Genomic DNA, 26,838 nt, shown 5'->3' with positions numbered 1-26,838 from the left:
CAACGTTTTTATATCATTTTTACATTATGTTTATCCTCTTTTAAAAGGTTTTCGTATATAATATAAAGGCGGATGTAATGTTTAAAGTGATAGTTCGGGTGTTTCTCAGTGGGGTTGTATGAGGTACTTCTCTATAGTCAATGGATAACACCTACAGTAGATGGAGTTTGGAGAAACAGACGGGAGTACTGAGAGGAGCACAACCCCACTTCAAAACACCCAAACTATTCCTTTAAGTGAAAGTTTTTCTGCATGCTGTAGCACACTTGTATACAATAATAAATACCACATTTTGTACTCTCATTTCCTTCCTGAGAACATTGTATCAGTGGAAATTAAAACTTAATATCACAGATATTTCTTGTTTCAACAAGAGATTCGTCAAATAAGGAATCAAAGTTATTTGACGAAACTTCTTTCACTGAGACCTGAAGTCTACAGTACAGTGATGAAGTTACACTCCCGCTTCGCCTGCTTTATTTAATCATTTATCACACCATGTCATCGTCATATCTTTTTTCTTTTTTGTCTTTGTGTCCCCTTCATCATGCCGTGATCATCCAGAGGAAGGAGGCAGACTGCCCGGCCATGCCCAAAGCCTGCACCTGCACCCAGGACAGCAAAGGACCCCCCGGCCCTGCTGGACCACCAGTGAGTGGTCACAAATACATTAAATACAAACTCACTCACAATCAGACACTCGACAAGTCCTGGTTCATGCATTTAATCTGATACCAAAGAACGTATATTAATAAGAAGTGAAAGTTAATTGCATTGCAACGTCAGTGCCCAGCAGCAGAGCTACGCTTCCGCCATTTTGGACTGAAAGCGACTACCGGACGCCGAAAAAGCGTCCGCCTATAACGACAAAGTATTTCTATTCTATTGACATTTAATGTCTCTACTGAAATGGCCTAAAATAAATATATAATATTGTATAGTATAATATCATTACCCCGAGTGAAGGAGTTCAAGTACCTCGGGGTCTTGTTGGCGAGTGAGGGGACAATGGAACGTGAGATTGGCTGGAGAATTGGAGCAGCGGGGGGGCGGTATTGCATTGGCTTTACTGTACCGTTGTGACGAAAAGAGAGCTGAGCCGGAAGGCCGGTAGGTCAATCTTCGTTCCTACTCTCACCTATGGTCATGAGGGCTGGGTCATGACCCAAAGAACGAGATCGCGGGTACAAGCGGCCGAAATGGGATTCCTCAGGAGGGTGGTTGGCGTCTCCCTTAGAGATAGGGTGAGAAGCTCAGTCATCCGTGAGAGACTCGGAGTAGAGCCGCTGCTCCTTTGCATTGAAAGGAGCCAGCTGAGGTGGTTCGGTCATCTAGTAAGGATGATCCCTGGGCGCCTCCCTTGGGAGGTGTTCCAGGCACCACCAGCTGGGAGGAGACCACGGGGAAGAACCAGGACTAGGTGGAGAGATATATCTCCACACTGGCCTGGGAACGCCTCGGGATCCCCCAGTCAGAGCTGGTTAATGTGGCCGGGGAAAGGGAAGTTTGGGGTCCCCTGCAGGAGCTGTTGCCCCCGCAACCCGACCCGGGACAAGAGGTTGAAGATGACTGAGTGAGAGATAATATCATTCATTCATTCATTCATTCATTCAACCTTTATTTAAATCTTAAGGAATCATTGAGGGCATGCCCTCATTTTCAATGATGCCTCCACCGTTTTCTACTTTCTCGTTTCGGCTCGCTGCGGTTTGTTTTGTTTTTTTGGAACGGATATGACGTCACGTTACTCAGACTACAACAATAAAAGCGGTAACTTCCTTCTTCCTCCACATAGACTCAAATGAAGCAAAAATATCAATTCTGGTGTTAAAAAAACGATCACGTACGATATCTGTACACACATGCGCACACACAGTATTGAGGCACTGTGAATTTGAATGTGTTAACTGAGTACCTCTTATCAACTCCTGCTGTTTTTGTTTCAACCAGGGCGGCCCAGGAATCAGAGGAGCCAGAGGTGATCGCGGCGAGCCCGGCCCGGTGGTGAGTAAAACTGATAACAAAGTCATGACTGTCGACGTTCGGTGTGTTTTGATGCTTGTTCTGAGAAAGAGCAGATAAAACAGGAAGTGAACTCTTTCTGCTTTTTGGTATCTGGATGCTTTCAGAAAGTTGCTGTAGCTGCCAAACAAATGTTTTACACTAAAAACAACGCCTTTGGTGTACTCAAACAAACACAAAACTTGGCGCCTACATCAAAACCTGTGAACATTGTGAAAATATACAGTGATTGGGTTAATTTGTGTTTAGCGGGCTCAATAGCGCCCCCTAATGCGTGGAAGGTGTTAGTTGGAACATAGTTGCTATGATTTTCAAGAAATTTGGAACACCCATTGCTCTCATCATTTCGGACATATTTCCCTCCGGCTGATGTGAAGCTAAGGAATAGTCAATACCTAGAACGATGATGTCATAGATCATGTGACTATACGACATATCAGGTACTTTACAGGTATGGAACCTTTTGAAATTCAACAGATCGATCTCAGATTTTTTCAGCAGGATCTCAAGACCATCATGATGGTAAATTGCAAAACTTTTGGGTTTTTGTGGAACAGCATTGCCGGGCAATTTGCATGTTACGCCATGACACAAGAATCTGTTGTAACTGGAGTTTACATCGTCCAATGTGCCCCAAATTTCACATGTTGGTATAAGAGCCAAACCTGAAGACATCTACACGCCCATATTGAGTTATAGTCATAGCACCACCTACTGAGAACAGGAAGTCAGCCTTAGGTGACAAAGATTATCCAATTTACATGAGATTTACATGGTGTCATCTACACATGATGTACACAACCATAGCGGTATAATGAGTTGTTCTCTAGCGCCATCTAGCGTGTCATTTCCAGCGCCACACACACCACACAAACAATACCATCTTACTTGTGAGCGCAGTGTCAGGCGGTCACGGAAATGCACAGCCGCGTCATCCGACATCCTGCCAGTACCCCCGACGTACGCAAGGGGCGAGGGCCCGATCATCGCTGCTTGCAGCTTTAATTGTTTTTTTTTTTTTTTCAACTGAAATATCGACACATTTCACATTGTAAGCATTCCTGTAGACCCCTTTTTTCTTTTAGTAAACATGATGATGTATTTCTGTCGGCGGAGCGTAAGTGGCTAGCAAGTTTTTTGGCTTGTTTTGTAACAATTTCTGACGAAAATATGAGTTTTTCTGAATATATTAAGTCTCTCATTGGTGTTAAGACTGACAATGTAATAGCATCTTAGAAGGAGCAACATTTCTGAAAATACAACAACAAAAACACAAAGCCAGACAAAAATCTTCCACAAACCATTAAAGGTAGGTACTGTATGACAAACCATTTTAATATTTAAAAACTAAGCTTGGCTATCCGGAATTAACATTATAGAGATATACACAATCACATTTCGAGTAGTTGTAGTTACATTGTGACTAGTCACTAATTCTTATTCCAGATATCTACAATGTCATTCTTCTCATAACGTGGCAAACTGCAGCCCAACAGGCAACAACAGCTGTCAGTGTGTCAGTGTGCTGACTTGACTATGACTTGCCCCAAACTGCATGTGATTATCATAAAGTGGGCATGTCTCTAAAGGGGAGACTCGTGGGTACCCATAGAACCCATTTACATTCACATATCTGGAGGTCAGAGGTCAAGGGACCCCTTTGAAAATGGACATGACAGCTTTTTCTCGAAGAAATTTAGCGTAAGTTTGGAGCGTTTTTCACGAAAAGGAGGATTTCTAGTTTCATATGATGCCAGTATCTTCACTCCAGCTTTAAAACTGAGCTCGCTAGAACCTAAGAATCGCAAGCTGCGGTAACTAGTTAAAGAAATTAGTGGCATTTAAATGAATTTGCGTTAACGCGTTATTATCAGGTCAACTTTGTTTTGGTTTGAAGGTTTGAATCCCTAGTTTCATTGTTTATAATCCTGTAGGAATACAGAGTAGATGCACATTTACTGTGGTGTGGACAACACAGCAAAGCAACAAAGCAGATTGTGCACTTTATGGCAGAGGAACAATATCTATGTAATCCAGGTTATTTAACATGCAACAAAGAATAAACAACTAAACAAATGACCCCAACACTACACATCCCTCCATCATCAAAGAGTTCAGGTAATATATTTCTCACAGATCCAGTTCTTATAATGATGATAATATCTGCTTTGTGTCCATTGTCCTTGCTGGTTGCAGCATGTTGCAGCGTGCTGGTAGTTGTCATAGCTTGGCAGTCCCGATGCCCAGAACCTGTAGGACAAATAAAATGTTAAACAGAGCTGATTATTTTCAATTTTAAGTAAACTGTTCAAATATGTTTATTATCTGTAATTAATACAATAATCTTAACAACTCATTTTAGATGTAGTTTAAGCTTTGTAAATCGAAAGGGCTGCCAATGAAAGAATGAAACCTTCTTCAGTACTCCCATATCTCTGTTTTCAGTCATTTAAAGGGACTGTTTGTAACTTTTTACAGGTATAAATCTACCGGGTCGGGATCCGATGCGCGCTCACATCTGGCCGGATTCTCTGCTCCTCTGCCTGCTTGCCTTCACTCACACACCGCACGCGTTCTCGCTGTCTCTCTCCACCTCACGTTCATGCGCGCACACTCCACACTGAATAGTTAGTTTAGTTTAGTTAGTTTAGCTCTGAGAATATCTAGTGAATGTACAGTGGACGTTTGTGCAGAAATAACTGCTGCAGCTCCTCCAGACCAACAGAGGTTTCCCGTGTCTTGTGAAGTGATGGAGCGCTGCAACGAGAAATGTTACTGTCGCCGACCGGGTGCCTGTGTCTCCCTACAGACCGCGGTGGGAGGGAGACACCGGCGCCCGGTCGGAGACAATAACGTTTCTCTTCCTGCTTCAGCCCCGGAGGCTGAAGCAGGAAAAGCCAACAGTAGGATCAGCATTGATTCATGGAGAGACCTTCGTCTGGTCAGCTAACATTACTGCCAAGCAGCTGAAATATAGAGTGATATTGTGGTTTTAGCTGACGTGTGTCGCCTCACTGTGTTGAGCGATGCTCGTTCATGTCTATTTAGAGCGAGCAAGCGCGAGCCCGACGCTGACTTTCATTGACTTACGGGCCACAGGTGTCATTGTTAACAAGCATTTCTGAAAGTTACAAATAGTCCCTTTAAGGGATTTACACTTAAATGAATCATCCCCAGAAAACAAGGTGTTATGTATTTTCTGATATCTAACACCAAGATGACGTCCATTCATTGTTTTCTGGTGGTGCCTCCTCTTACTAGTACTGTAGTGTCTCTTTTCATGAGCCCAGCAGCCTGTCCCATAGACTTTACATTTTAATTAAGTCACACATTATTTATCATCATCATACAGTAGCTTTTAAAGTTTTACAAATATTAAATGTTTATAGTTTATGACTTTAATATACATTTATAATAGTTATACAGTAGTATGGTAATATAGTGCTGGTTCATCAAGCAACTTCAAGCATCAAGGTTCTTTCATCTGATTTAATTTCTGAAGTCCATTAAAACAACAGACATCGATGAAATACAATAAAAAAGGTTATTTAGTTTTTATTCTACTTTTTCATACTTATTTTAATGATGTTTGAAGCAAAAAACTTTAAATTGTCTCACATTTCTGTCAGCGGTGATCCGTCCACCCATTCCCATTCCCATTCCCATCTCCATCTTGCTTGATTCCAATTTTCCTTTATTTCCCGTAGACCAATCCAGGACTCTCCATTTATATTCAGCTGAATGACAAACTCCTAGTTGTTGACAAGAGACGATAATCAGCCAGAACAAAAGGAAGGGGATCCACTTGTTGACCACACACTGAAGATTGGACACAGCAGCATGATAATAAAAACATATTTCTAATGGAATTTAAATCAGCAGAGAAAAGGATAATGCAGAAGAGACTGCATGTTTAGTGTTCATGTAAGGGATAATGTACAGCGAACCGGTTATGGTGTGAAATAAACCCCGACAGGGCGGTGCCGCACTTGGCGGAGGGGTGGACCTGAAGGGGTTTATTTCACAACAATGACCTGCTAGTTGTACATTATCCCACTTATACACAGCTACTTACTGAAGAAATTACATCTATCAGTTACATCTAAGATCAGTCACTCAGTAATAAACACACTCACCTGTTCCTCTTTGTTGTTTATGACCACCAGATATGCTCCTCTCCCCTGACAGTACTCTCTGCTTTTGTCCCAAGGTTTTATCTCATTAGATTTAAAGTAACAACTGCATCCAAATCTCCTCCATCCTTCAGGACACCTCTTCACTAAATGTCAAACATGTTTTAAAGATAGATGTCATGTCATTCAGTGTTTCACTGATCTCCTCATAGCAGAACATTTCAACAGCATGAAACAATTATACTCAAAAGTAAAGACACAATCAATTTATATCATGTAAATTGGTTTAATACTCTGCCCGGTTGCATAAAACCACTAAGGCTAAGGTTGCCCTGAAATTTTCATCTAAGGATGCCTTAAAAAAAAGAGTTGCATAAAATAACCAAGATGTCGTAAGGGAAAACCCTTTCATCTCTAAATATTTTCCCTTAGCTATTTAAGTATTCCCTTATGCGTTGCTCGAAGGACCTTAGTAATCATTTTCTTACCAGTCTCTTAAAATGGAAATATTTAGTTAAGTTAAAGTTTGATTGCAGTTAAATTGCAGAACAGAGCATCAACAGTTTTCAATAATATCTTTTTATACTGTGCATACTGTATATCACTAAGTAGGCTAAAATCTTAGTACATAATGTTTGTGTGTAAACTTGCTGCAGTGTACACAATCATGCTAAAGAAGTTGTAGTTTTGGTGATTAAACCTAAATAAGTTGTAGTTTTGTTGCCTAAACCTAAAGAAGCCTTTTTGTTTGTGTTCAAAATGTGACATTTCATTCAGTTTTACGTGATAGAATGTGTTGCATTTAAGTTTCACTTTCATTTTTACAACGTAGTAGGTGTAGTAGGCCCCTATTGACCCTTCATCTATGTTGCTTATACTGACTGATAACACCTATTTAATGGCTTTATAGCAGTTTAATCGGTTGATTATTTCTTGCCACAACCTCTGCTCGTGTGTATTGGTTATCGCTGGGTTGAACTTGAATAATATACTTGTGATTTCCATATTCTTGTTCTACATTTCATCTTTCTTCAAGTTTGGCTTTCTTTTTGTATTTTCTTTGTCCATTTTTGAGACGTTATAATGACAAAAACATTAATGTTGCTGCTGTCAAGATGAAGTGAGTGAGTAACCATGGTAACTGAAGTCCACATGTGCTGTATTTCGACAGTAACTACCGTCAAAAACCTAAGAGGCTTTATGCAATGCTCCTAAATGAGCTTCTTAGCTTAGGGAAATATGTTGCATAAGGAAAAAACTTAAGTTTGAAACTTAAGGTAGTTTATGCAAACAGAGACTGTTTGCTGTTTTTAAACTTTTCTCACCTTCAATTTCGCGCTTCAGCTGCTTTACTTCATTCTGTAACTGACTGTGGTTGACTGATAAGTCTTGAGAAAAACAAGAAAGACAAGAAAAACAAGTAAGACAACATGAAAATAGTTATGCTTTATATGCAGTGTGAGGTTAGATCCTGTGTATTATGGTATTTTGAAACCTTTCTTACCTGAAACTTTCTCCTGGAGCTGGCTGCTGTTGTAGCTCAGTTGGTCGTATCTGGTCTCCAGTTGGTCGTATCTGGTCTCCAGTTGGTCGTATCCGGTCTGCAGCTCGTCTTTTTCAAAGTGACAGAAATATCTGGTGAGAACAACAAAGTAAGAAACAGACCAACACCAGCAAATAATTCAGTTTTAAACTGAAGACAGAATTAAGTTACATCCTGTACATAATTAATTATCACTATCAAATTGGAATCCAGTTATTTGGTGTACCTGTCCTTTACCTCCTCTGTATGTTGACCTTGTCGTAACTAGTAACTGGTGGAAAACTGACAAGAAATTGTGTTTAAATTGGACTCACATGCCACATATTTCCTGAAAGAATTTACATTACAAGAGTTGACGTTTAGTTTCATGTTGCAATGTAAAAACTTCGGGACGTAAAAACCACAATCTTTGTTGCGTGCAAAAAAATTGTTTTGAGTTCAGTTTCCTTGCTGAGCCGTGGAAGAAGGTCACGTCCTGGTAGTCGCATGTGGTTTACTGCTGGAACACCAGCAATAAACCAACATGCGGCTACCAGGACCACTTGACTGATAAAGACTTTGACTTTTGTCCCCCTATATCTTACATTGGAACTGTGTAGGAAGTAGAGTTGTTCCAATACCGATACCAGTATCGGAAATGCGTCCGATACTGCCCAAAATTTGGTATCGGTATCGGCATCGGCAAGTACGCCAGTCTATGCACCAATCCATTACCATAATTTATTAACCCAGTAAAAAACGTATTTAACTGTAAATCAATTCTTCTTCACCGCTTTAAACCAGTAGCCTTCACCGTATTGTCGCCCTGGATGTATCATGGCTGCTACTGACAACTACTATTTTAGAGCAGCGAAGAACAACTGATTGCGGGTAGTTTGTCTGCTACATCCACTAATAGGTTTTGTCATCGATTCACATTGTAGATCACTAAAAGAAGGTATAAAAGAAGACAACAGATCGCCTCTAGCGACTGCAGTAATTCTGGAAGGAGCAAAAGTGGGGCGCTTTGTTATAGACAGCGTGAAACTTCATGGGGGCGGAGGTGGCGAGCGATGGATGGGACACACAGGGCTTTCACACAGAAAGACCAGGGTTCACATCCCGTGTGAAACCAACAACGTGTAGTTGTGTTCACAAGTTGTGTTCACAAGTTTGACTTTCACTTTTCAAACGTAGTCATTTTAAAGGGGCCCTGAGTAACATTTAGGGGGGTGTATTGGCAGAAATTAAATATACTATTAACCCCCTGAGACCCGCGACCCCAACGTACTTTACTGTTTTTGTTAGTGTATAATTACAATCACAGTGGGTCCTCTTCACGGAGTCCGCCATGTCGCTCCACCTTGTTTCTACAGTAGCCCAGAAAGGACAAACCGAACTCTTTTAACTTTTCCTGTTTGGGCCGGAGTCGATAACGTTACTCGCTCCCGTCACCACCGCTCTCTCTCTCTCTCTCGTGCTTCACCACTCACTTCCCACGTACACACACACACTCTACGCACTGGCTCTGCTCCAGATGGCTCTAGAGAGGGACATTCGCGTTTATGCGTCGGCCACCGTAGCTCTCCAACACGCTTGGCACACAACGTAGTTATTTTAAGCAAAAACACGATCATATCCCTTGAACTTGAGTGGCTTCGTTGTCGAAACCTAAAGAAGTTGTTTTGTTTGTGTTCAAAATGTGCTGTTTCATTCAGTTTTACGTTAGAAGGAGTTGCTTTTAGGTTTCACTTTCACTTTACAACTTAGTAGGCACGGTAGGCCCTAACTGACCTTCATCTATGGTGCTTATAGCGGCCGATAACCCACATTTACTGTAATGGCCTGATAACAGTTGAATCGGATACCTTTAAAGCCTGAAGCTGATACCATTTGAGTATGCCATTGGTTCAGTATTTCATGCTTCGGTAGTTGTGTATTTTATCTTACACTGTACGGATAAGAAGATGATTCCCATTATCATCAGAAAGCACAGCACTCCTAGACAGAGAGCAGCAGTCCTGAAAGGCCTCGTTTGGACGGCTGGAGGATGTTTCTCAGTGAGCGGTCCTGAAGTGGGAAAACACACAGAGAGCGAGTCCATTAAAGGGAACCAACATGGATCTCATAGTTTTTAGCATTTCCCTCTGTTAGGATAACATTTAACTGTGGTTGGGTGACATCCGTCAGACACATTTTAAACAAATTATTTCAACACTTCTGTAAACCCGTTATTAAAGTAAAACAAATATGAACTCATCTCATATGTTCAGTTATAATGGACCTTTTAAATGCACAACTGACTTACAACTTTGCATCCTTCCCCTCTTCAGTGTCTCTCTCCTTTCTCTCTGAATTGATAATGATGCTCAACTGACCTTGTCATGCTGCACTTCCTTTCTTCATGTCTTGTGGTTAACACCTCTCTTGTGAAGCTGTCTTTATCAGAGTTAGTGCTTCTTCAGATCTCAGAAATGATGCTTGTTAAATGTTCTCATAACCAACAGGAATGATGCCCAAAACAAGTTTGTGTTTAAAAATAGAAATTTTGTGGTAATTTGAAATAAAGTGGCACCAAATAACAGCATCATAACTAACTACAGGAAACAGCTGTAAAACACAAGGTTTCATAGCGTACATGTAGGTCTATAGAAACAAACATAGATGCTGATGGGCTGCAGCTCCTCTAGGATTGGATAGATGAGTCTCATCATCACATCAGTCCAACATGATTTAAAGGGACAACCACAAACATACAATAATTTTTTTTTATTAATATTGATTAGTCATAATTTCTCACTTACCTCCTTTGTGTGACTGAATATCAGCGTGGTCATCTCTGATAACGTCTACACTCTCGTAGATAACATTCTCCAATTCCACCCACTCTTCGTCCTGCACCTTTCTGTTGTATCTCACCTTCTTTGATAAATCTGGTTTGGCATAAATATCTGAGGACATCTTGAGAGGACCGGGACTAGTAGCTGCACTTCACTTGCTGCACTGTGTTGAAAGGTTACTATGCTGCTGTAAAACTTTGTGTAGTAGTATAAGGCATAACTGTCGAACATACAGGAAGTACCATCGCACACTCCCCCCACACTACGCCAGGATATATACGTAGATAAAACAGCTCTCAAGGTGTAACTGAACCGTACTGCAGCCTCTCAGATCTGAAAAATACAGTTTAAAGCTGTATCACATTAATGTAACCAAAATAATAAAATAATATCAGTGTCAGTTGACTGATAGTTTGGATAACTTTGATATATTGCCCAGCTGTAGTTGTTTTACGAACTCTTAATTCCAATCAGTTTATTTCTGCCAGAACAGACATTATACTGAATTTACCATGACCACAAACAAATATGGAACAACTCTTTAGCTTGTATTAATAGTTCTTTATTTTGATATGATTGTATTTATTTGTAATGGACCAGCTTTAATGCAAATTCGTTTTAACAGACCTAATTTCATCAACACAACATACGATTTTTAGGTTGTAACGGGCTCAATTTAAAGCTAGAGTGAAGATACTGGCATCATATGAAACTAACAAACCTGATGAATCCATCGGTTCCAACCATGTCATACTAGCTCGTTGTGACGCTCCAAATTTACGGTAAAGTTTTGGGAGGAAAAACTGTCATGGCCATTTTAAATCAGGTCCTTTGACTCTGACCTCAAGATATGTGAATGATAATGGGATCTATGGGTACATAGAACGTCACAGACGTCATCCACACAACTACAGTACGGCTTTTGATCAATTAAAATATTTAATCACATATTTTCATCTGTTCAAAATGTAACTTTAAAGGGAGATTTGTCAAGTATTTAATACTCTTATCATCATGGGAGTGGACAATTACTTGCTTTATGCAAATGTATGTATATATTTATTATTGGAAATCAATTAACAACACAAAACAATGGCAGATATTGTCCAGAAACCCTCACAGGTACTGCATTTAGCATAACAAATATGCTGAAATCATAACATGGCAAACTGCAGCCCAACAGGCAACAACAGCTGTCAGTGTGTCAGTGTGCTGACTTGACTATGACTTGCCCCAAACTGCATGTGATTATCATAAAGTGGGCATGTCTCTAAAGGGGAGACTCGTGGGTACCCATAGAACCCATTTACATTCACATATCTGGAGGTCAGAGATCAAGGGACACCTTTGAAAATGGCCATGACAGTTTTCCTCACCAAAATTTAGTTTGGAGCGTTATTTAACCTCCTTCACGAAAAAAAGGTTTTCTAGTTTCATATGATGCCAGTATCTTCACTCCAGCTTTAAAACTGAGCTCGCTACAACCTAAGAATGGGAAGTTAATGAGTTAAAGACATAGTGGCGTTAAAATGAATTTGCAATAACGCGTTATTATCACGTTAACTTTGACAGCCCTAGTTTCATTGTTATAATCCTGTAGGAATACAGAGTAGGTGTTCATGTACTGTTGTGTGGATGACAACAAAGCAGATTGTGCACTTTATGGCAGAGGAACAATATCTATGTAATCCAGGTTATTTAACATGCAACAAAGAATAAACAACTAAACAAATGACCCCAACACTACACATCCCTCCGTCATCAAAGAATTCAGGTAATATATTTCTCACAGATCCAGTTCTTATAATAATAATTAGATCCGCTTTGTGTCCATTTTCCTTCCTGATTGCAGCATGTTGCAGCGAGCTGGTAGGTGTTAGAGTATGGCAGTCCCGATGCCCAGAACCTGTAGGACAAATAAAATGTTAAACAGAGCTGATTATTTTCAGTTTGAAGAAAACTGTTCAAATGTGTATATTATCTGTAATTAATACAATAATCTTAACAACTCATTTTAGATGTATTTCAGCTTTGTAAATCGTAACGAAAGAATGAAACCTTCTTCAGTACTCCTATATCTCTGTTTTCAGTCATTTAAAGGATTTACATTTAAAGGAATCATCCCCAGAAAACAAGGTGTTGTTTATTTTCTGTTATCTAACACCAAGATGACGTCCATTCATTGTTCTCTGGTGGTGCCTCCTCTTACTAGTACTGTAGTGTCTCTTTTCATGAGCCCAGCAGCCTGTCCCATAGACTTTACATTTTGATTAAGTCACACATTATTTATCATCATCAGACAGTAGCTTTTCATGTCTTTTAAAGTTTTACAAATATTAAATATGTATAGTTCATGACTTCAATATACATTTATAATAGTTATTTTGGGACTTTTTGTTGCAGCACTTCATTGGACTCTGGCCATGTGGTTGCAAGCACATGTTGATCTGGAGCCTGGAGTATTACAGTATAGTGAATACAGTAGTATGGTGATATAGTGCTGGTTCATCAAGCAACTTCAAGCATCAAGGTTCTTTCATCTGATTCAATTTATGAAGTCCATTAAAACAACAGACATCGATGAAATACAATAAAAAAGGTTATTTAGTTTTTATTCTACTTTTTCATACTTATTTTAATGATGTTTGAAGAAAAAAACGTTAAATTGTCTCACGTTTCTGTCAGCGGCGATCTGTCCACCCATTTCCATTCCCATTCCCAGCTCCTTCTTTCTTGTATCCACATTTGCATTTGACCAATCCAGGACTCTCCATTTATATTCAGCTGAATGACAAACTCCTAGTTGTTGACAAGAGACAATAATCAGCCAGAACAAAAGGAAGGGGATCCACTTGTTCACCACACACTGAAGATTGGACACAGCAGCATGATAATAAAAACATATTTCTAATGGAATTTAAATCAGCAGAGAAAAGGATAATGCAGAAGAGACTGCATGTTTAGTGTTCATGTAAGGGATAATGTACAGCGAACCGGTTATTATTGTGAAATAAACCCCGACAGGGCGGTGCGGCACTTGACGGAGGGGTGGACCTGAAGGGGTTTCTTTCACAACAATGACCTGCTAGCTGTACATTATCCCGCTTATTACACAGCTACTTACTGAAGAAATCAATGATTTGACACCAAAACAGTTCTCCAGATTCTGACATCAGAACTGCGTCCATAGCAACGGTCTGCTATATATAGCAACGGTCTGTTATACATAGCAACGGTCTGCTATAAAGAAATAACAGACTGTAGAACACCGTGATTGACCAATCAGAATCGAGTATTTAACAAAGCCGTATAATAAAAGAAAGTAAACATTTAATTTTATCATAATGCATTTTAAAAAGAGAAGTAAAGATAAATGTTTGCAGGTTTTTCCAAACATTTAAAATGGTCTTGTTCATTGAATTTTCATTCAATTCATTAATTTTCATCAAAAGAATAAAAACAGTCCTTCTGCTTTTCTCTCAAATAAGAATATTTAGAAATATATCATCGTGTCTAATCTAATCTAATCTGTCTCTGTTAGCATTCAGTAAATATCATTTTGTTCTCCTCATGCTAACCTTTACTTTTCCCTATTAATCAACCGCAAACCAAGACGGACTTTAAAAGAACCCTGTGTGAAGACTTGAATAAACATTTAATTAACAAGACAATTTCATATGTTTGGAAAAACTCTCAAAACATATTTTAGTTTATTTCTCTTTTAAAATAGATTCTGATAAAATGAAATGTTAACTTCCTTATTAACACTAAACATGCAGTTCCTTCTGCATTATCATTGCTAATTATAAATTGCTTGAGAAGTGGTGGATCCACTTCCCTGTTGGCATACAGCACACAGAGTCAAAGCAGGTTGAAGTACAGGCACTTTACTAGAATCAGTAGTCAATGAACCGGCTTACAAGTCGGGACCTGAAGGCAGAACAAACGGGCTAATAAATCTGACAGGGTCAAGACAGGAAACAGATCCAAAGTAACAGATCACTGGCAGGTACATCTAAGATCAGTCACTCAGTAATAAACACACTCACCTGTTCCTCTTTGTTGTTTATACCCACCAGATCTGCTCCTCTCTGCTGACAGTACTCTCTGCTGCTACCCCAATTTTTCCTCTCATTAGATTTAAAGTAACAACTGCATCCAAATCTCTTCCATCCTTCAGGACACCACTTCCCTAAATGTCAAACATGTTTTAAAGATAGATGTCATGTCATTCAGTGTCAAATTGATTAATAGTTTCACTGTTGAGTTAAAGATCTCCAAATACCAAACCATTTCAACGGCATGAAACAATTATACTTAAAAGTAAAGACAGAGTCAATTTATATAATGTAAATTGGTTTAATACTGTGCCTGGTTGCATAAAACCACTTAGACTAAGGTTGCCCTTAAATTTTCATCTAAGGATGACTTAAAAAAAATGAGTTGCATAAAATCACCATAATGATTTCCTTAGGATGTCGTAAGGGAAAACTCTTTGATCTCTAAGTATTTGCCCTTAGCTACTAAAGTATTCCCTTATGCGTTGCTTGAAGGACCTTAGTAACCATTTTCTTATCAGTCTCTTAAAAGGGAAATAATTTGTGAAATATAATTCAAGATAACATCACAGAGCATTAAAGTTGTATTGCAGTTAAACTGCAGAACAGAGCGTCAATAGTTTTTAATAATACCTTCTCATACTGTGCATATATCAACAAGTAGGCTTCAGTTTTAGTTCATTATTTTTGTGTATAAAGTTGCTGCAGTGAACACAATTATGCTAAAGTTGTAGTTTTGTTGCCTAAACCTAGAGAAGTTGTAGTTTTATTGCCTGAACCTGAGGAAGTTGTAGTTTTGTCGTCTAAATCTAAAGAAGCCTTTTTCAGTGTTCAAAACGGGACGTTTCATTCAGTTTTACATGTTGGAACGTGTTGCTTTTAGGTTTCACTTTTACTTTTACAACGTAGTAGGCATAGTAGGTCCCTATTGACCCACATCTATGGAGCTTATAGCGACTGATAACGCCTATTTAATGGCCCGATAACAGTTGAATTGGATGATTATACCTCTGCTTGTGTGTATTGGTTATCGCTGGGTTGAACTTGAATAATATGCTTGCGATTTCCATATTCTTGTTCTATATTTCACCTTCCATCCAGTTTGGCTTTCTTTTTTCTTTTTTTATTCTCTTTGTCCATTTTTGAGAAGTTATAATGACAAAATCATTAATGCTGTTCTGTATTTCGACAGTAACTAGCGTCAAAGCCTTAGTCTAAACACTTAGGTAAGGGGACAACCTAAGAGGCTTTATGCAAGGCTCCTAAATGAGCTCCTTAGCTTAGGGAAATATTTTGCATAAGAAACAAACTTAAGTCTGAAACTTAAGGTAGTTTATGCAAACAGGGATTGGTCTTTACTGTTTTTGAACTTCTCTCACCTTCAATTTTGCCCTTCAGCTGCTTTACTTCATCCTGTAACTGACTGTGGTTGAATGATAAGTCTTGAGAAAAACAAGAAAGACAATGTAAAAATAGTTATGCTTATTAGGCAGTGTGAGGTTAGATCCTGTGTATTATGGTATTTTGAAACCTTTCTTACCTGAAACTTTCTCCTGGAGCTGGCTGTTGTTGTAGCTCAGTTGGTCGTATCTGGTCTGCAGCTCGTCTTTTTCCAAAGTGACAGAAATATCTGGTGAGAACAACAAAGTAAGAAACAGACCAACACCAGCAAATAATTCTGCTTTAAACTAAAGACAGAATTAAGTTACATCCTGTGCATAATGAAATATCGCTATTAAATTGGGATTCAGTTATTTGGTGTACCTGTCCTTTAACCTCCTCTGTATGTTGACTCTTTGGTACTCATAGAACCAATTTTCATTCACATATCTTGAGGTCAGAGGTCAAGGGAACCCCTTTGAAAATGGCCATGACAGTGTTGAGTTTGGAACGTTATTTAACCTCCTTCACTACGAGCTAGTATGACATGGTTGGTACCGATGGATACTTTAGGTTTTCTAGTTTCATATGATACCAGTATCTTCACTCTAGCCTGCTACAACATCCAAAAGATTGATTGCATTAATACGTTAAAGAAATTAGTGGCGTTAAAACAAAGTTAACACGTTATTATCGTGACCCACATCTATGATGCTTATAGCGAGCGATAACGCCCATTCAATAGTCAACAATTAACAGTTGAATCGAGTGTCTTTAAAGCCTGAAGATGAGACCATTTCAGTACATTATTGGTTCAGTACTTTGTGCTCAGTAGTTGTTGGGTGTTGTATTTTATCTTACACTGTACGGATAAGAAGATGATTCCTATTATCATCAGAAAGCACAGCACTCCTAGACAGAGAGCAGCAGCCCTGAAAGGCCTCGTTTGGACGGCTGGAGGATGTTTCTCAGTGAGCGGTCCTGAAGTGACAAAACACACAGAGAGCGAGTCCATTAAAGGGAACCAACATGGATCTCATAGTTTCTAACATTTCCCGCTGTTAGGATAACGCTTGACTGTGGTTGGGTGACATCTGTCAGAAACATTTCAACACTTCTGTGAACCAATTATTACTTTAAGGTAAAACAAATATGAACTCATCTCATATGTTGAGTTATAATGGACCTTTTAAATGCACAACTGACGTACACCTTTGCATCCTCCCCCTCTTCAGTGTCTCTCTCTCCTTTCTCTCTGAATTGATAATGATGTTAGAGACCTTGTCATGATGCACTTCCGTTCTTCATGTGTTGTGGTTTGCACCTCTGTGGCAAAGCTCTCTTGACCAGAGTTAGTGCTTCCTCAGTTCTCAGAAATTATGATCGTTAAAGAGGAAACGTTCAACCAAGTTAAGCTGGTGTACTAAAGGAATTTCTACTCTAATGAACTATTATATATATATATATAAGTCATATATATAAGTCCTCACTTTAATCCCTCCACCATGGACTGTTTTGTCCTTGGTTTTAACATTGTAAAACTCATCTTTACATCCAGGAACAATACAATAGTGTCCCGTCTTTTGTTTTCTTCTGTCCTGTGTCTTCTCAGTCTCCGTCTCTCACGGTCTCTACTGTTGTATTGGTGAAACTCAGCCGAGCTAACCAACCGAGTGACATCACAGGCTAAAATACTGCAACATGGCGGCAAAAAGATGAAATGGATGTTATTTTGTTCTCTGAAATGCTGACATTTATCATGTTTGTTATATAATTGTTCATTAGAGGGGAAATCCATTTAGTAAACCAGCTTAACTTGGTTGAATGTTTCATTTCCTCTTTAAATGTTCTCATGACCGACAGGAATGATGCCCAAAACAAGTTTGTGTTTTAAAAAAACTTTGTGGTAATTTGAAATAAAGTGGCACCAAATCACAGCAGCATAACTAACTACAGGAAACAGCTGTAAAACACAAGGTTTCATAGCGTACATGTAGGTCTATAGAAACAAACATAGATGCTGATGGGCTGCAGCTCCTCTAGGATTGGAAAGATGAGTCTCATCATCACATCAGTCCAACATGATTTAAAGGAAAAACCACAAACATACAATGATTTTTTTTTTATTAATATCGATTTGTCATAATTTCTCACTTACCTCCTTTGTGTGACTGAATATCAGCGTGGTCATCTCTGATAACGTCTACACTCTCGTAGATAACAACCCCCCATTCCTCCCACTCTTCCTGCACCTTTCTGTTGTATCTCACCTCCGTTGTTAAATCTGGTTTGGCATAAATAGTAGACATCTTGAGAGGACCGAGACTAGTAGCTGCACTTCACTTGCTGCACTGTGTTGATCGGGTACTATGCTGCTGTAAAACTTTGTGCACTGGTATAGTATGCGGTACTAACTGTCGAACATAAAGGAAGTACCAGCTCAGACTCCCCCCACACTACGGCAGGATGTATACGTAGATAAAACAGCTCTCAAGCCATGCTGAAGGTTGTAACTAATAAAGAAATAAAACAGCTGTGTCTCAGTTTATGAAGCATGTTAGAGCAAAATGCTTAATTAAAAGTTGGATTGGTTGCTGCCAGAGCTCGGCAGAATCAAATGAGGAGACCTTTTTTTTTGCCCAGATTTCCTTATATTCATATGCAGTTTATAATGTTATGATGTTTCAGCTTCAGTTATTTGTGCTTTGTGCTTAAAGATTATTAAAGAATTAGAAATGTGGATGCGATGCCTTAACACTGAGAGGCAACAGTTTAATAAAGTAAGAAAAATGAAAGGATGAAGGTGTAACTGAACCGTACTGCAGCCTGTCAGATCTGAAAAATACAGTTTAAAGCTGTATCACATTAATGTAACCAAAATAATAAAATAATATCAGCGTCAGTTGACTGATAGTTTGGATAACTTTGATATATTGCCCAGCTGTAGTTGTTATACGAACTCTCCATTCCAATCAGTTTATTTCTGCCAGAACAGACATTATACTGAATTTACCATGACCACAAATAAATATGGAACAACTCTTTAGCTTGTATTAATAGTTCTTTATTTTGATATGATTTTATTTATTTGTAATGGACCAGCTTTAATGCAAATTCGTTTTAACAGACCTATTTTCATTAACGCAACATACGATTTTTAGGTTGTAACGGGCTCAGTTTAAAGCTAGACTGAAGATACTGGCATCATATGAAACTAACAAACCTGATGAATCCATCGGTTCCAACCATGTCATACTAGCTCGTTGTGACGCTCCAAATTTACGGTAAAGTTTTGCGAGGAAAAACTGTCATGGCCATTTTAAAACAGGTCCTTTGACACTGACCTCAAGATATGTGAATGATAATGGGTTCTATGGGTACATAGAACGTCACAGACGTCATCCACACAACTACAGTACGGCTTTTGATCAATTACAATATTTAATCAGGATTAATCACAAATGAATCACATATTTTTATCTGTTCAAAATGTAACTTTAAAGGGAGATTTGTCAAATATTTTATACTCTTATCAACATGGGAGTGGACAAATATAGATAGATAGATAGAGATTATATAGATATATAGAGTTAGTAGTGCAAAGTACAAAAAAATATTGCAGATATAAAAATACAAGGAGATGAAGAAAACTGTTATTAGAAGAAGGAAGTTATAAATACGCTGCTTTATGCAAATGTATGTATATATTTATTATTGGAAATAAATTAACAACACAAAACAATGACAGATATTGTCCAGAAACCCTCACAGGTACTGCATTTAGCATAAAACAATTTGCTCCAATCATAACATGGCAAACTGCAGCCCAACAGGCAACAACAGCTGTCAGTGTGTCAGTGTGCTGACTTGACTAAGACTTGCCCCGAAACTGTCCGCTACAACCTAAGAATTGCAAGTTTTTGAGTTAAAGACATAGTGACCTTAAAATGAATTTGCGATAACGCGTTATTATCAAGGTTTGAATCCCTAGTTTTATTGTTATAATCCTGTAGGAATACAGAGTAGGTGTTCATGTACTGTTGTGTGGATGACAACAAAGCAGATTGTGCATTTTATGGCAAAGGAACAATATCTATGTAATCCAGGTTATTTAACATGCAACAAAGAATAAACAACTAAACAAATGACCCCAACACTACACATCCCTCCGTCATCAAAGAATTCAGGTAATCTATTTCTCACAGATCCACTTCTTATTATCATCAGATCCGCTTTGTGTCCATTGTCCTTGCTGATTGCAGCATGTTGCAGCGTGCTGGTAGCCATCATAGTATGGCAGTCCCGATGCCCAGAACCTGTAGGACAAATAAAATGTTAAACAGAGCTGATTATTTTCAGTTTGAAGAAAACTGTTCAAATATGTATATTATCTGTAATTAAAACAATAATATTAACAACTCATTTTAGATGTATTTCAGCTTTGTAAATTGTAACGAAAGAATGAAACCTTCTTCAGTACTCCTATATCTCTGTTTTCAGTCATTTAATCGATTTACACTTAAATGAATCATCCCCAGAAAACAAGGTGTTATGTATTTTCTGATATCTAACACCAAGATGACGTCCATTCATTGTTTTCTGGTGGTGCCTCCTCTTACTAGTACTGTAGTGTCTCTTTTCATGAGCCCAGCAGCCTGTCCCATAGACTTTACATTTTGATTAAGTCACACATTATTTATCATCATCATACAGTAGCTTTTAAAGTCTTTTAAAGTTTTACAAATATTAAATATTATAGTTTATGACTTTAATATACATTTATAATAGTTATTTTGGGACTTTTTATTGCAGCACCTCATTGGCCTCTGGCCATGTGGTTGAAAGCACATGTTGATCTGGAGCCTGGAGTATTACAGTATAGTGAATACAGTAGTATGGTAATGTAGTGCTGGTTCATCAAGCAACTTCAAGCATCAAGGTTCTTTCATCTGATTCAATTTCTGAAGTCCATTAAAAAAACAGACATCGATAAAATACAATAAAAAAGGTTATTTAGTTTTTATTCTACTTTTTCATACTTATTTTAATGATGTTTGAAGAAAAAAAACTTTAAATTGTCTCACATTTCTGTCAGCGGTGATCCGTCCACCCATTCCCATTCCCATTCCCATCTCCATCTTGCTTGATTCCAATTTTCCTTTATTTCCCGTAGACCAATCCAGGACTCTCCATTTATATTCAGCTGAATGACAAACTCCTAGTAGATGACAAGAGACAATAATCAGCCAGAACAAAAGGAAGGGGATCCACTTGTTCACCACACACTGAAGATTGGACACAGCAGCATGATAATAAAAACATATTTCTAATGGAATTTAAATCAGCAGAGAAAAGGATAATGCAGAAGAGACTGCATGTTTAGTGTTCATGTAAGGGATAATGTACAGCGAACCGGTTATTATTGTGAAATAAACCCCGACAGGGCGGTGCGGCACTTGACGGAGGGGTGGACCTGAAGGGGTTTCTTTCACAACAATGACCTGCTAGCTGTACATTATACCACTTATACACAACTACTTACTGAAGAAATTAAATCTATAAGTTACATCTAAGATCAGTCACTCAGTATTAAACACACTCACCTGTTCCTCTTTGTTGTTTATGACCACCAGATCTGCTCCTCTCTGCTGACAGTACTCTCTGCTTCCATACCAAGTTTTCCTCTCATTAGATTTAAAGTAACAACTGCATCCAAATCTCCTCCATCCTTCAGGACACCACTTCTCTAAATGTCAACATGTTTTAAAGATAGATGTCATGTCATTCAGTGTCAAATTGATTAATAGTTTCACTGTTGAGTTAAAGATCTCCACATACCAAACCATTTCAACAGCATGAAACAATTATACTTAAAAGTAAAGACAGAGTCAATTTATATAATGTAAATTGGTTTAATACTGTGCCCGGTTGCATAAAACCACTTAGACTAAGGTTGCCCTTAAATTTTCATCTAAGGATGCCTTAAAAAAAATGAGTTGCATAAAATCACCATAATGATTTCCTTAGGATGTCGTAAAGGAAAACTCTTTGATCTCTAAGTATTTGCCCTTAGCTACTTAAGTATTCCCTTATGCGTTGCTTGAAGGACCTTAGTAACCATTTTCTTATCAGTCTCTTAAAAGGGAAATAATTTGTGAAATATAATTCAAGATAACATCACAGAGCATTAAAGTTGTATTGCAGTTAAACTGCAGAACAGAGCGTCAATAGTTTTTAATAATACCTTCTCATACTGTGCATATATCAACAAGTAGGCTTCAGTTTTAGTTCATAATTTTTGTGTATAAAGTTGCTGCAGTGAACACGATTATGCTAAAGTTGTAGTTTTGTTGCCTAAACCTAGAGAAGTTGTAGTTTTATTGCCTGAACCTGAGGAAGTTATAGTTTTGTCGTCTAAACCTAAAGAAGCCTTTTTCAGTGTTCAAAACGGGACGTTTCATTCAGTTTTACATGTTGGAACGTGTTGCTTTTAGGTTTCACTTTTACTTTTACAACGTAGTAGGCATAGTAGTTCCCTAATGACCCACATCTATGGAGCTTATAGCGACTGATAACGCCTATTTAATGGCCCGATAACAGTTGAATTGGATGATTATACCTCTGCTTGTGTGTATTGGTTATCGCTGGGTTGAACTTGAATAATATGCTTGCGATTTCCATATTCTTGTTCTACATTTCACCTTCCATCCAGTTTGGCTTTCTTTTTTCTTTTTTTATTCTCTTTGTCCATTTTTGAGAAGTTATAATGACAAAATCATTAATGCTGCTGCTGTCTAGATGAAGTGAGTGAAGCGTAACCATGGTAACTGAAGTCCACATGTGGTGTATTTCGACAGCAACTAGCGTCAAAGCCTTAGTCTAAACACTTAGGTAAGGGGACAACCTAAGAGGCTTTATGCAAGGCGCCTAAATGAGCTCCTTAGCTTAGGGAAATATTTTGCATAAGAAACAAACTTAAGTCTGAAACTTAAGGTAGTTTATGCAAACGGGGACTGGTCTTTACTGTTTTTGAACTTCTCTCACCTTCAATTTTGCCCTTCAGCTGCCTTACTTCATCCTGTAACTGACTGTGGTTGAATGATAAGTCTTGAGAAAAACAAGAAAGACAATGTAAAAATAGTTATGCTTATTAGGCAGTGTGAGGTTAGATCCTGTGTATTATGGTATTTTGAAACCTTTCTTACCTGAAACTTTCTCCTGGAGCTGGCTGTTGTTGTAGCTCAGTTGGTCGTATCTGGTCTGCAGCTCGTCTTTTTCCAAAGTGACAGAAATATCTGGTGAGAACAACAAAGTAAGAAACAGACCAACACCAGCAAATCATTCTGCTTTAAACTAAAGACAGAATTAAGTTACATCCTGTGCATAATGAAATATCACTATTAAATTGGGATTCAGTTATTTGGTGTACCTGTCCTTTAACCTCCTCTGTATGTTGACTCTTTGGTACTCATAGAATCCATTTTCATTCACATATCTTGAGGTCAGAGGTCAACAGGACCACTTTGAAAATGGCCATGACAGTGTTGAGTTTGGAACGTTATTTAACCTCCTTCACTACGAGCTAGTATGACATGGTTGGTACCGATGGATTCTGTAGGTTTTCTACTTTCATATGATACCAGTATCTTCACTCTAGCCTGCTACAACATCCAAAAGATTGATTGCGTTAATACGTTAAAGAAATTAGTGGCGTTAAAACAAAGTTAACACGTTCTTATCATGTTAACTTTGATAGCCCAAGTTAGAACGTTTTGCTTTTAAGTTTCACTTTCTCTTTTACAACGTAGTAGCCATAGTAGGCCCCTACTGACCCACATCTATGGTGCTTATAGCGAGCAATAACGCCTATTCAATAGTCAACAATTAACAGTTGAATCAAGTGTCTTTAAAGCCTGAAGATGAGACCATTTCAGTACACTATTGGTTCAGTACTTTGAGGTCAGTAGTTGTTGGGTGTTATATTTTATCTTACACTGTACGGATAAGAAGATGATTCCCATTATCATCAGAAAGCACAGCACTCCTAGACAGAGAGCAGCAGCCCTGAAAGGCCTCGTTTGGACGGCTGGAGGATGTTTCTCAGTGAGCGGTCCTGAAGTGACAAAACACACAGAGAGCGAGTCCATTAAAGGGAACCAACATGGATGTCATAGTTTTAACATTTCCCTTTGTTAGGATAACGTTTGACTGTGGTTGGGTGACATCTGTCAGAAACATTTCAACACTTATGTAAACCAGTTATTAAAGTAAAACCAATATGAACTCATCTCAAATGTTGAGTTATAACGGACCTTTTAAATGCACAACTGACTTACAACTTTGCATCCTCCCCCTCTTAAGTGTCTCTCTCCTTTCTCTCTGAATTGATATTGATGTTAGAGACCTTGTCATGATGCACTTCCGTTCTTCATGTGTTGTGGTTTTCACCTCTGTGGCAAAGCTCTCTTGACCAGAGTTAGTGCTTCCTCAGTTCTCAGAAATGATGCTTGTGGGCGCCTGGTTAGCTCGGTTGGTAGAGCGGGCGCCCATATATGGCGAAGGCTCAGTCCTAGCCGCAGTGGACCAAGGTTCGAATCCGGCCTGTGGACCTTTCCGCATCTCATCTCTCACGCTCTCCCCCCTTTCCAAGACTCTATCCACTGTCCTGTCAATAAAATGCTTAAAAAATGCCCCCAAAAAATAACTTAAAAAAAAGAAAAAAGAAATGATGCTTGTTAAATGTTCTCATAACCAACAGGAATGATGCCCAAAACAAGTTTGTTTTTAAAAAAAGAAATTTTGTGGTAATTTGAAATAAAGTGGCACCAAACCTAACCCTAACCCTAACCCTAACCAGCTTAACTTGGTTGAATGTTTCATTTCCTCTTTAAATGTTCTCATGACCATGGACCTTTTAAATGCACAACTGACGTACAACTTTGCATCCTCCCCCTCTTCAGTGTCTCTCTCCTTTCTCTCTGAATTGATAATGATGCTCAACTGACCTTGTCATGCTGCACTTCCTTTCTTCATGTCTTGCGGTTTGCACCTCTGTGGCAAAGGTATCTTTACCAGAGTTAGTGCTTCTTCAGATCTCAGAAATGATGCTTGTTAAATGTTCTCATAACCAACAGGAATGACGCCTAAAACAAGTTTTTGTTTAATAAAAAAACTTTTTTGTAATTTGAAATAAAGTAGCACCAAATAACAGCAGCATAACTAACTACAGGAAACAGCTGTAAAACACAAGGTTTCATAGCGTACATGTAGGTCTATAGAAACAAACATAGATGCTGATGGGCTGCAGTTCCTCTAGGATTGGAAAGATGAGTCTCATCATCACATCAGTCCAACATGATTTAAAGGAAAAACCACCAACATACAATGATTTTTTTTTTTATTAATATTGATTTGTCATAATTTCTCACTTACCTCCTTTGTGTGAGTGAATATCAGCATGGTCATCTCTGATAACGTCTGCACTCTCGTAGATAACAACCTCCGATTCCACCCACTCTTCGTCCTGTACCTTTCTGTTGTATCTCACCTTCTTTGATAAATCTGGTTTGGCATAACTATCTGAGGACATCTTGAGAGGACCGGGACTAGAGACTAGTAGCTGCACTTCACTTGCTGCACTGTGTTGAAAGGTTACTATGCTGCTGTAAAACTTTGTGTACTGGTATAGTATGGGGTACTAACTATCGAACATAAAGGAAGTACCAGCTCACACTCCCCCCACACTACGGCAGGATATATACGTAGATAAAACGGCTCTCAAGCCATGCTGAAGGTTGTAACTATAAGCCATAGAAATAAAACAGCTGTGTCTCAGTTTATGAAGCCTGTTAGAGCAAAATGCTTAATTAAAAGTTGGATTGGTTGCTGCCAGAGCTGGGCAGAATCAAATGAGGAGACCTTTTTTTTTGCCCAGATTTCCTTATATTCGTATGCAGTTTATAATGTTATGATGTTTCAGCTTCAGTTATTTGTGCTTTGTGCTTAAAGATTATTAAAGTATTAGAAATTTGGATGCGATGCCTTAACACTGAGAGGCAACAGTTTAATAAAGTAAGAAAAATGAAAGGATGAAGGTGTAACTGAACCGTACTGCAACCTGTCAGATCTGAAAAATACAGTTTAAAGCTGTATCAAATTAATGTAACCAAAATAATAAAATAATATCAGCGTCAGTTGACTAATAGTTTGGATAACTTTGATATATTGCCCAGCTGTTGTTGTTTTACGAACTCTTAATTCCAATCAGTTTATTTCTGCCAGAACAGACATTATACTGAATTTACCATGACCACAAATAAATATGGAACAACTCTTTAGCTTGTATTAATAGTTCTTTATTTTGATATGATTCTATTTATTTGTAATGGACCAGCTTTAATGCAAATTCGTTTTAACAGACCTAATTTCACCAACACAACTCGCGATTTTTAGGTTGTAACGGGATCAGTTTTAAAGCTAGAGTGAAGATACTGGCATCATATGAAACTAACAAACCTGATGAATCCATCGGTACCAACCATGTCATACTAGCTCGTTGTGACGCTCCAAATTTACGGTAAAGTTTTGGGAGGAAAAACTGTCATGGCCATTTTAAAACGGGTCCTTTGACTCTGACCTCAAGATATGTGAATGATAATGGGTTCTATGGGTACATAGAACGTCACAGACGTCATCCACACAACTACAGTACGGCTTTTGATCAATTAAAATATTTAATCAGGATTAATCCCAAATTAATCACATATTTTCATCTGTTCAAAATGTAACTTTAAAGGGAGATTTGTCAAGTATTTAATACTCTTATCATCATGGGAGTGGACAATTACTTGCTTTATGCAAATGTATGTATATATTTATTACTA

The 26,838-nt window shown here is 38.4% G+C and overlaps 2 protein-coding genes across 12 annotated transcripts in view; one reads left to right on the top strand and one right to left on the bottom strand.

The window, feature by feature from the left end:
• Positions 1–26,838, top strand: part of LOC119502886 (collagen alpha-1(XIV) chain-like) — a 209,276-nt gene that overhangs the window by 138,586 nt on the left and 43,852 nt on the right. For 5 of the 9 annotated variants that reach the window (XM_037794158.1, XM_037794155.1, XM_037794154.1 and 2 more), the window contains 2 exons: positions 565–651; positions 1,951–2,004. In XM_037794158.1, coding sequence (XP_037650086.1) covers positions 565–651; positions 1,951–2,004 — 141 coding nt within the window. Of the gene's footprint in view, positions 1–564; positions 652–1,950; positions 2,005–4,218; positions 4,303–5,729; positions 5,814–12,369; positions 13,085–20,217; positions 20,317–26,838 lie in introns of those variants that run through there. The other 4 variants (XM_037794163.1, XM_037794162.1, XM_037794160.1 and 1 more) reach the window with 4 other exon arrangements.
• The window catches only part of LOC119502887 (CD209 antigen-like protein E), a 31,547-nt gene continuing 8,720 nt past the window's right edge, over positions 4,012–26,838 (bottom strand). The window contains exons 1-7 of one of the 3 annotated variants that reach the window (XM_037794165.1): positions 18,114–19,149; positions 16,817–16,936; positions 16,116–16,205; positions 15,955–16,017; positions 6,159–6,301; positions 5,641–5,774; positions 4,012–4,272 (exon numbers count right to left, since the gene is read on the bottom strand). In XM_037794165.1, coding sequence (XP_037650093.1) covers positions 4,137–4,272; positions 5,641–5,774; positions 6,159–6,301; positions 15,955–16,017; positions 16,116–16,205; positions 16,817–16,936; positions 18,114–18,264 — 837 coding nt within the window. In that variant the 5' untranslated portion in view covers positions 18,265–19,149 and the 3' untranslated portion in view covers positions 4,012–4,136. Of the gene's footprint in view, positions 4,273–5,640; positions 5,775–6,158; positions 6,302–11,980; positions 12,424–13,191; positions 13,317–14,566; positions 14,710–15,954; positions 16,018–16,115; positions 16,206–16,816; positions 16,937–18,113; positions 19,150–19,516; positions 20,272–21,039; positions 21,174–21,558; positions 21,702–22,999; positions 23,063–23,160; positions 23,251–23,948; positions 24,069–25,387; positions 25,545–26,838 lie in introns of those variants that run through there. The other 2 variants (XM_037794167.1, XM_037794164.1) reach the window with 2 other exon arrangements.

This window comes from Sebastes umbrosus, chromosome 15 (assembly GCF_015220745.1).
Source record: "Sebastes umbrosus isolate fSebUmb1 chromosome 15, fSebUmb1.pri, whole genome shotgun sequence".
Lineage (NCBI taxonomy): Eukaryota > Metazoa > Chordata > Actinopteri > Perciformes > Sebastidae > Sebastes > Sebastes umbrosus.
The sequence above is the reverse complement of the archived record's forward strand: the minus strand, read 5'-3'. Positions and strand labels throughout refer to the sequence as shown.